Source organism: Homarus americanus, unplaced genomic scaffold (genome assembly GCF_018991925.1).
Source record: "Homarus americanus isolate GMGI-L3 unplaced genomic scaffold, GMGI_Hamer_2.0 scaffold50281, whole genome shotgun sequence".
NCBI classification, from domain to species: Eukaryota; Metazoa; Arthropoda; class Malacostraca; order Decapoda; family Nephropidae; genus Homarus; species Homarus americanus.
In genome coordinates, this window is record NW_024742338.1 from 1,243,777 (window position 1) to 1,254,353 (window position 10,577).

Below are 10,577 nucleotides of genomic sequence, written 5' to 3' on the forward strand. Positions count from 1 at the left end.
ATACAGAGTCTGTTACTCAGTCACTTTAATACCCTGGACTAATCATTTCTCTTTTCATCTGTTAGGTGCTGCCATGCATAAGTTAGAGATATTAAAGATTTTGGTCACAAATTTTATATTTATGACGTGTTAACTTATGTGATATTCTCCATTTTTCAGGCAAGACAATTATTAGATCAGGAATTTCGTAATCTTCTATCAACTGGAACAGATCGAACAGATATCAATAAATCTTGATATGAGGCCCCCACAGCTAAGGATGCTGAAGCTAGACTTGTTTAATGAATCCAAAGAAGAGCAACAGGATGACCAGTGATGGCAGAACCAGTGGTTGTTGAACATGCCCTCAATGCCCCAGCCTCATGTTTACCCAACCCTGCAAGAGTAGTTAACTCCCTCGACTGTTGACTCCATACAGCTAATACTGATTGGTCTAGGGTGTATAATAAGGAAAATTACTCTGGTGATTTATTGTCATACACAAAACTGCATGCTGTTGCTTGTTGTGGGGTTCGGGCACTGTAGTAGACTGCCAGTGTCCTGAGCTGGACTCGGATCCATGAGAGGATCACGTATCATCTGCCTTGTCATTTGTACTCACAAAGAGCTTCTGCAGTCTGTGTGTGTTTCACTCACTGGCAATGTAAAAGGTGATTTTATTAAGATAAATGCAAATGTTAGTGAACTAACAAGCTGCAAAAACTGACATTAAGGCAGTGTTAAAAGAATCACCTTCTCAGAACCTCTAGTCGATGGTGGCTATAAATCAGTGGACAGTGGTGTGGTGTGGCATGTTCTGTTGACCTGATGCTTGGTTTACCTAAGTGTTAAACAACTTAGCCTAGTATGGTTGAAACTGCCTAGTACTGTGCAGGGCTGTGAATCAGGATATATTATATTGAACTGAAATGTTGATGGAAATAGATTGTTGCTGTGGCAGTTGAAGCCCATTAGTACTGTATGATCATGTCAAACACTTGTGACATAAGCACAAGTATAAAGTCCTTCAACTACACAATATAGAGATGAGCCTAGCTGGATTCTTCAAAGATTAGGTTGACCTGCCTGGTGATGTTTGGGAAATGCACTACCAGATAATGTGCTTAAGTATATACAGGAATAAATGTTGTACAGAAGTGTGGATGAAGCAGTGAATGATATGTTGGTGTGAATTGTTAAATAGAATGTGTGTGGATGCAACTGAGGCATTAATGGTGCATGTAGGTGTCAATGATATTTTTGGGTCCTCTACAAGGAAGTGAATATTACTGGCTAGTCATGTTGAGGCATGTGAGTGAGGTCATGTTGTCAGTGTGTGTAATCTTTACCTGGTCGTGTATAGGGGTGTCATGTATATCTGGTTCAAAATTTCCTGAATTTTAATTTTTTAGGCTTTCCAGTAATTTAAAGAATATCAATTAGATGTTTAACACTATGCAGAATTATTTGGTTGCTCAGTATTGTGAAATTATCAGTGAAATGCACAGGTAATAGAATGTTGTGCTGTGCATCCGGTGTGACTGGAACTGCCAGATCAGGTACAAGACTGTGTTTATGGCTATTTAGTAATGTGTAGCTCATTTGGAGTACCTCCAGTTCATCACAGGAATACAGTGTATGTGTATCTGGTGCAATGTCTGTACGCACATATGATTTATAATGTAATCGTCTGTGTATTGCCATCATTGTTGAATCACAGTGTCTTGATTTTAACTATATTGACTTCTGTCAGATACGGTGGAGACTTCCATGTGGAGGTACAGAGCAGGATTATGGCTAGTTATGAATGTGCATGGTGAATTGAAGACAAAAGCTATCTTCCATACTTTACATGCCAAACTTGTCTTTGTAATTAATATATGTAAAAAGTCTCCTCATTATGAAGATCTTGGCAAACAGTGCCAGTTTGTTTTTATGTTATGATTGATAACTGGTCAGTTGTGTATTGGATTTTATGAAGTGTACTTGCTGTTATTGAGAAGACAGAGTTGGCCAGTTAACTTGTGAATGAGCCGTGTTGTCATAAGGAACAGATATGGTCTGTACAGTGCACTTTACATTGATGTTGAGTATGACTGATTGTTTCTGTGAAACTTGTGTAAGTAGTGTCCCATTCTCAACGTAATGTTCAGTGTAATGCCAGATATACTCACCTCATTGTTATATGTAAAGCTTCATGTTTTACCTGATCATCTTGCCTGTAATCATCCATGATGCAACTTTAGTTTTAATTTCCCCTTATGTTCTGGTGCTGTGTGGCTGTAGTCCCTTACCCTCAACCCTTCTTCCCTCAGAAAAGAAAAGCTTTCTGTAGACCTAATTTTGTGATGCTGTCATAGCTCTTAAAGAGTATTGCTTTTATAGTCATCAATCAACAAGAGGTGAGAGACTACACTGTGCTCAACTGACTGGCTGGATTCCTTCATCAACTTTATCTTTACAACAGAAGCTTACAGTTTAATTGCAGCTGCTTGCCTGATGCATAGTCATAAAGCTTTTTATTTTATTTATTGAATGTATAAGAAATTGTGCTCCTAAAAAGGTATTTATATTGATTTTTTGTTTATATTTCATTCTCTTGTGTTAATGTTATTAGTCTTTTTCTCATCAGTTGTACAAAGGCTCACATAACATTAATATGCATTCTCAACCTGTCTTCAAAGTAAACTAAAGAGGATAATGAGGACTTCCTTATTAACTAGTATACTTTACAACTATTTACTTATCACAATTAGTTTAGATGTATAGTGAAACTTGCTTCTTCATCTACTTCTTAATTTTCATGTGCAAAATGCTTCCACTGCATGTGATTTCCAAATCATTCCTTTGACAGTATTTTATATAATACCCTCACACTTTATGCATCTCTTGTGTGGTCTGTCTTTCTCACTCATACTGCAACCACAATATCATAACCTTATTCACCAAACTACTGTCATACACTTTAAATGCTCATGCCATCTGAATAGGTTCTCATCCGTGCCACTTTTTCGTAACACTTTCTTTTAACATTCTTTACCTAGGGAAAATATGTCTGATAAGGACAATTTAGCTCAAGGAGTCTTTTTCTGTTCTAATATCTTTTATACCTACAACTTTCTTCCTTCTTTTATTATTCTTACAACCTTTTTGTTCCTTCTGTTGCCATCCTCATTGTTTCTTTATCCCAAACACCAGAAGTCATTCCTAACTGACAGTTCATCACCATTGAGCCAAACATTACATTAATATGAGTGCCTAATTTATTCTTGCATTACCTCACAACCTCCTATTGCTCCTCTTGTACACTTCATATAAACAATTTACCAGTTTGTCCTGCTCATTCTCTGACTTGGCTAGCAGATTCTTTTGGTGGTCCAGCTAACATATTCTCTATGTGACTCAGCTAACAGACTCTTTTGGTGGCTCAACTAACAGATTCTTTTGGTGGCTCAACTAACAGATTCTTTTGGTGGCTCAACTAACAGATTCTTTTGGTGGCTCAACTAACAGATTCTCTATGTGACCCAACTCATGGATTCTTTTGGTGACCCAACTAACAGATTCTGTAGGTGGCCCAACTAACAGATTCTTTGGTTCAGGCATTAAGGCATTGTCATGTGTAGAATTGTTTTTGTGTGTATTATGTAGACATACTCCACATTTACATATTCTGTTGCTCTATCGGTAAAAACTGTAAATACACTGTCAACACATACACATTACACAAGTAGAGGACATTTTCACATATTTCCGCTTACTTCCCTCATTGACATTTCTTCCACTATCGTACTATTAATTCCAATATTAATATTAGTAACAGTATTCAAATATCTTTTATATACATCTTTCAAAGCCAAAGTTACCCCTATTCATTTTAAGGTACTACTGTACTGTATTGTAAAATCAGTCAATATTCCACCCCCTTTCCTTCCTCATCATAAGGACAGCCTGTGTTAACTCATTCCACTGAAGAATCTTGGTACATTTTGGTAAAGTTTCTCCTTAGTTCACCAACCTCATCTCATTATCTCCTATTACACTGTCACCTCACTGAAATGCTGTCATTCAATGAAACTTATTTTTTTCATTCTCTGTACCAAATCGTAACACATTCTTTCTATTTTAAATATTCATCCATTCGCTATTCTTCACCGTATCAAGGTCTTGGCACCTCATATCCATTTGTCTGAAAACAAAGTCATTTATGTACAGTCCCTTTCACTAGTGCATTTACAGGGGCTCGTCAGATTTTGTGCAGTGTGGCAGCGCTGTGTTTGTTTACATTCGACAGAAGGAAACTCGCAATCGAAAACATAATACGCAATCAAGTTAAAGCAATATTAAAACAAATACGGTATATCAAAGATAATGATTTGTGGAATGTTTATATGATGAACCCCTGGAAATGCACTAGTGTAGGTAGACTGTACATGTACATTGAAGTGGGTTGAATAGTCTTTATAGAAAAAAAAATAAACAAAATCTTTAACCCCACACTTCTTAAGATTCTTCGAATACTCGTACAGCATATTGTTTCCGCTTAAAACCCATCCAAGTGTAAAACTATAATCTACAATACCTTTTTTATATACACCTGTATAAATCTTATCGAGCTCTGTAATTCTATTTTCATTTTCACATTCTCTCTTTGCCTACCCATTATGCTAAGGAGAATAATTTTTCGATACTTTGTCACACTGCAGCATTTTTATTTGGCTACCATTACTGTTGCTGTCTTTAAACCTTTTGAACTGTCTCTTATACAGGGGGTTTATAGTCTTTGATTCTCTTACAAGAGTACTGTATCACATATACAGCATCACCTCCCCTTCACTTAGCCTCTTCATATCGTTACAACTTTTCCATCATCTTATCATCCCACACTTTTAATCTAAACAGAAAGCTAGTTGTTTCCTAGGTACTCCTTCATGAGCAGCTTGATATTCTCCTTGAAGGTCTTAATACAGTATCATCCTTTCAAAATTCTTTCTTTAATACTGTATATAATTTATTGTAACTAAAGTGATTGAGAACCTATTTCATTGCAAATTATAGTGCTACTTACCTACCTCTTCAAGCACTCTTATGTGAGAGCAGCTACAAAACAAGTGGGAATTGGTAAGACCAATATATGTGTGTGCTAGGAGTATAACAATATGTGCTAGATGGTCTAGTAAATTCCCATAGGAACCACAAACTCCGTGCTAAGAGTGTGTCGCAGAAATAGGTCTTTAGCCCACGTTAAAATAATTTTTGAAGCGAAGTTGTTTGCCCTCCAGATTGCAACTGTTGAATCTGGATGACCATTCCATCTATGTCTCATTGTATTTGTCTTTATTCACATCCTGTGGCTAACGTTTATGATTTATTTTCCCTTTCCTGGCTGCTAATTGTAATTTGTGTCTATCTACCTCTAATATGTTGTCTTCTCACACAAAATAAAATGGCACTTGCAAAATTTCCTCCTGACAGTCACTAAACATTTTTACACCACAGTAATCGAGATATTTACTGAACATAACTTTACATTTATTTGAAAAATTACCAAAGTTGGGTCGTAAATTATTAGTAAACCTTGAGTTAGTATTACGGTGAGTGTTACCATCACTGTATACAGTATAACAGAAGGGCATGAGAGTGAAGATCATCCTTTAGATAACTTCTTGCATATTATCTGTCAGGAGACCAGCAGGCAACTGAACTGTTAATAAGTTTCTAAATAAGTGATTACGTACACACAAATACATACATATTACTGTACATGAATACCTTTTTTTTTTATAATACATATCCAGTGTGTGTGTATATATATATATATATATATATATATATATATATATATATATATATATATATATATATATATATATATATATATATATATATATATATATATATATATATATATATATATATATATAAAACATGCCATATTAATTTAAAAGATGGGAGAAACATCAGAATATTTCCAACACATAGTAGATACTTGTAAATCAGTACATTTATGTGTTGGAAATCTTAAAACCAGGCACAATGAAGTTGCTGGTAGAATTCTGCTTGTTGGTTTGCCTGTTACAGTTACAAACTAAGTACTGTAATTGTTTTCAATATGCACCATCAAAGATGAAATAAATAAATTGAATGATAAAAATACTTTTAGCTCAGAACAATAAGCAGAATTTAAAAAAGAGTGAGAACTTAGTAAAATGAGAAGGAACAACACCTATAAGATTGTGCTGCGGTTGAGAAATATAGACACACGATTTATTTATTGGTGCTTAATAGATTAGTCAAGTCATTATAATTTCAGGAATGCTAATTGAAAAAAGGCAAATTAGATATTAATTTAAAATTTTCCTTTGTACCTCTGTGATAGTTATTTAACATTTGTAAACCTGTATTTGTGATTTTTTTTTTTTAAAGGGTGCTTTTTGGGTTTTAATTTTATCGTATTGTAAAGGTTGGTATAAAATGCCAAAAATGGTAGTCTTAAATTTCCATTACAGAATGTTGTTTATGAAAAAAGAAAATCCCAAATTGAATTTACAACACTGTACAAACCATTATTTTTTCTTGTATTTTTTCCCCAAAAGGTCATCTATTAATTACCTTTTCAAATTTCCAAATTAAGCCATTAATGTGTACTGTATAGGCCCCCAACCCTTCTACCTCTGCTTTGTATAACCTCTGGTGTTCTTTCCTGCAGTATTACCAAATTTTCTGCAAGTGCTGTGCTTCACCTGTTGTCATTCATCCCATCATTCAGTAATTCACTCGGCATTTAATGGAAAATTATTTTTCCATAGATATGATTTTTTTTTATTGCATTCTTTTGGACCGAGTCATCTCTCTTAAAGGATCTTCATAAATGTGCTATATTTTCTCAGCAAGACAGCACCAGTTTAATGATCTTGTCAGTGTTTTGTGCCATTATATGTTTAATTCTAGGACAAATGGGCAATAAATTAGTTAATTATAAAGATAACAACTTAATTCAGACTAATGTCTATCATATTTTTAGTGTCAGAATTTTGTATATGGTTATTTTTTGTGGAAGCTGCTCACTGAGTACAAGTTGAAAGTATCTTGATCATCTTAATTACTCTTATTATGTAATCTAGGTGGTCTTGCAAAGTCATGTGGAATCCAAAAGATCAAATATGGACTGGCCAGGTATATTTTATGTATCAAATCATCTCCAAGTGTAGCTATGTAAGTAGATTGTTCAGATGTAGAATAATGAGCCCAACCAAAGTCTCCTTGGTGACGCCTCAACCCTGGTGCGTGATCACCGGGCTCAGGAGGAGGCCCACCAATCCTACCACTAATCTTACTGTTTACCTCATCAGTATGTCTACTGCAGAGGTTTTGCTGTGTTGATTTCTGTCACTTATGTTAAACATCGATGCCATGATCCTTGTGCGAGTAGTCACAAAGATCACTTATTTATGTCGGAGCTGTAGTGGCCGCTGCTGCTGGAAGACAATACTACCGGGTTAATAGCTAACACTAACATTAAAGCTGTACAAGATTGGTTAGGATCATGGCAGCTCTTTACATATCTTGTGTCATCGTCTTCTTTTTCGTTACATCAAATTACTTCAAAACTCATGTAATATATCATTAATAAAAGATGATTTCTAAAGTAGATAAGTTTTTATTTTTGCAGAATCCTGGGATATGTAGGTAGTCTTTCATTACAGAGTTGCAGCCCTGCCTTGCCAGCTGTCACCACCCTTTGGGTTGGCATTAGGAAGGACATTCAGGTGTTAAACTTTGCTTCAACCTGCCTGATGGCAGCTGAGTTATCAAATCTGTGCCTATCCCTTAGCCTCTGCTGCATTTTTCAGGCTGGTGTCTTGTATTTGTGGTGGTAAGTAGGGGGTTGGGAGGGGGGGCATCCTGTTGTGGTTTTACCCAACAGCTGCCATAAAATATTCGTGGTTAACCCACACAACTGTACAAAATGGCTGTAAAATGTTGACGATGATGATGATACACCCTCCCACAGGCACTGACGCTTTACCCTCACCCTCTGCATCCCACCCTCACCTTACGCATGCCACACTCGCCCTCCACATCCCACTCACCCTCCGTAACCCACCCTCGCCCTCTATAAACCTTCATCGCTCTCCACTCCCTACCTTTTTGCCCTCTGCACCCCACCCTCGCCCTCCACACCCCACCCTCACCCTCCACACCCCACCCTCGCCCTCCACATTCCACCCCTGCACTCCACATCCTACCATCGCCCTCCTCAACTGACCCACTCCCTCTAAACTCCACCATAGCCCTCCACAAACGTGCCCTTAAAATCCTCACTCCACCCTCGCCCTCCACATTGTCATGCCATGGCTGTGGACCAGCTGGCTAAGGACACGTTGGCTGGTTAAAGCAGCGATTATTGACGTCAATCAACGTCATAACGGGACTGGCCAATGAGACGGGACTACGAGGTGGTGCGACGGATGTGAGCTAGCAGCCGCGAACCATCAGCCTGTGTCAGTCGAACTCCTGGCTGGTCCGGTCAACACTTTCTGCCGTGAGCAGTGTGTGGTGTGGGAGTCCTCCCGTGAGCTGTGTGTGCTGTGGGAGTCCTACCATCTTCTATGGCATAATCCTATTGTCTTCTGGAGTGAAATACTACCGTTTTCTTGAGGCGGAATCCTACCGTCATCTGGGGCAGAATCCTACCGTCTTCCGGGGCAGAATCCTACCGTTTTCTGGGGCGGAATCCTACCGTTGTTTAGGGAGAAATCCTACCACATTCTGGCGCAGAATTCTATCGTATTCTGGGGCAGAATCCTACCATATTCTGGAGCGGAATCCCACTGTATTCTGGGGCAGAACCCTAAAGCATCCTGGGGCATAATCCTACCATCTTCTGGGGCAGAATCCTATCGTCATCTGGGGCAGAATCCTACCATCTTCTGGGGCAGAATCCTACCATCTTCTGGGGCGGAATCCTACCGTATTCTGAGGCAGAATCCTACCGTCTTCTGGGGCAGAATCCTACTGTATTTTGGGGCAGAAGCCTACCACCTTCTAGGGCAGAGTCCTACCATATTCTGGTGCAGAATTCTACCATATTCTGGCACAGAATCCTACTTTATTCTGGGCATATTCCTACTGTATTCTGGGCAGTATTCTAGGGAGGAATTCTACCGTATTCTGAGGCATAATCCTACCGTATTGTGGAGCAAAATCCTACCGTCTCATGGGGCAGCATCCTTGTGTATTGTGGGGTGGAATCTTACTGTCTCTTGGGGCAGAATCCTACTGTATTCTGGAGCAAAATCCTACCGTCACATGGGGCAGCATCCTTGCGTATTGTGGGGTGGAATCCTACCCTATTTTGGGGCGAAATACTACCGTCTTCTAGGGCGGAACCCTTCCATATTCAGACTCAGAATCCTGCTGTACTGTATTTTGGGGCAGAATCCTGCCACATTCTGGAGCGGAAACCTACCGTATTCTAGGGCGAAATCTACCGTCTTCTGGGGCAGAATCCTATCGAATGCTGGCGCAGAATCCTACCGTCAACTAGAGCAGAATCCTACCATATTCTGGGGCACAATCCTTCTGCATTCTAGGGCGGAAACTTACCGTATTCTGGGGCGGAATCCTATCATTTTCTCGGAATCTTTCATTCTTTTGAGGTAAAATCCTGCCGTCTTCTGGGATGGAATCCTACTGTCTTCTGGGACAGAATCCTACCATATTTTGGGGCAGAACTGCCGTATTCTGGGGCAGAATCCTACCATCTTCTAGGGCGGAATCCTACCGTATTCTGGGTGGAATCCGACCGTCTTCTGGGGCTGAATCCTACTTCTGGGGCAGGATCCTACCATCTTCTGAAGCGAATTCCTGCTGCCTCCTGGGGCGGAATCCTACCTTATTCTGGGGCGTAATTCTAATGTATTTTGGGGCAGAATCCTACAATATTCTGAGGCAGAATCCTACTGTATTGTGGGGCAGAATCCTACCGTCTTCTGGGGTGGAATCCTACCCTACTCTGGGGCACAATCCTTCCATCTTCTATGGCATAATCCTACTGTCTTCAGGGGCGGACTCCTACTGTCTTCTGGGTTGGTCCTACCATTTTTTCGGGTGGAATCCTACCGCTTTTTAAGGCGAAATCCTACCGTCTTCTAGGGCGGAATCCTACTGTCTTCTGGGGCTAAATCCTACCATTTTCTGTGGCAGAATCCTATTGTTGTTTAGGGTGAAATCCTACCATCTTCTTGGGCGGAATCCTACCGTATTCTGGCTCAGAATTCTACGGTATTCTTGAGCACAATCCTACCATATTCTGGGGCAGAATCCTTCCATCATCTGGGGCAAAATCCTACCGTCTTCTGGAGCGAAATCCTACCTTATCTTAGGGAAGAATCCTAGTGTATTCTGGGGCGGAATTGTACCCTATTTTATTTAGATGGTAATAGATGATAATTCAAAAGGCGATATATATTTTAAGCGCGACAATAATAAGGAGGTGAGCGCCATCTATGAGTTGACAGCGCTACTAAACTATCATTACAGGAATTCACTGACAAGTTTCTCGTCTGGTGAATCTGGGCTCCAGCACCAGGAGG

The 10,577-nt window shown here is 39.2% G+C and overlaps 1 protein-coding gene across 17 annotated transcripts in view; it reads left to right on the top strand.

Annotated features, from left to right (window-relative positions):
* LOC121876871 (liprin-alpha-4-like) overlaps positions 1-7,630 on the top strand; it is a 126,069-nt gene extending 118,439 nt beyond the window's left edge. For all 17 annotated transcript variants that reach the window (XM_042382389.1, XM_042382374.1, XM_042382378.1 and 14 more), the window contains one exon: positions 160-7,630. In XM_042382389.1, the coding sequence (XP_042238323.1) occupies positions 160-237 (78 nt within the window). In that variant the 3' untranslated portion in view covers positions 238-7,630. The remainder of the gene's footprint in view (positions 1-159) is intronic.
* Positions 7,631-10,577: the final 2,947 nt, after the last annotated feature.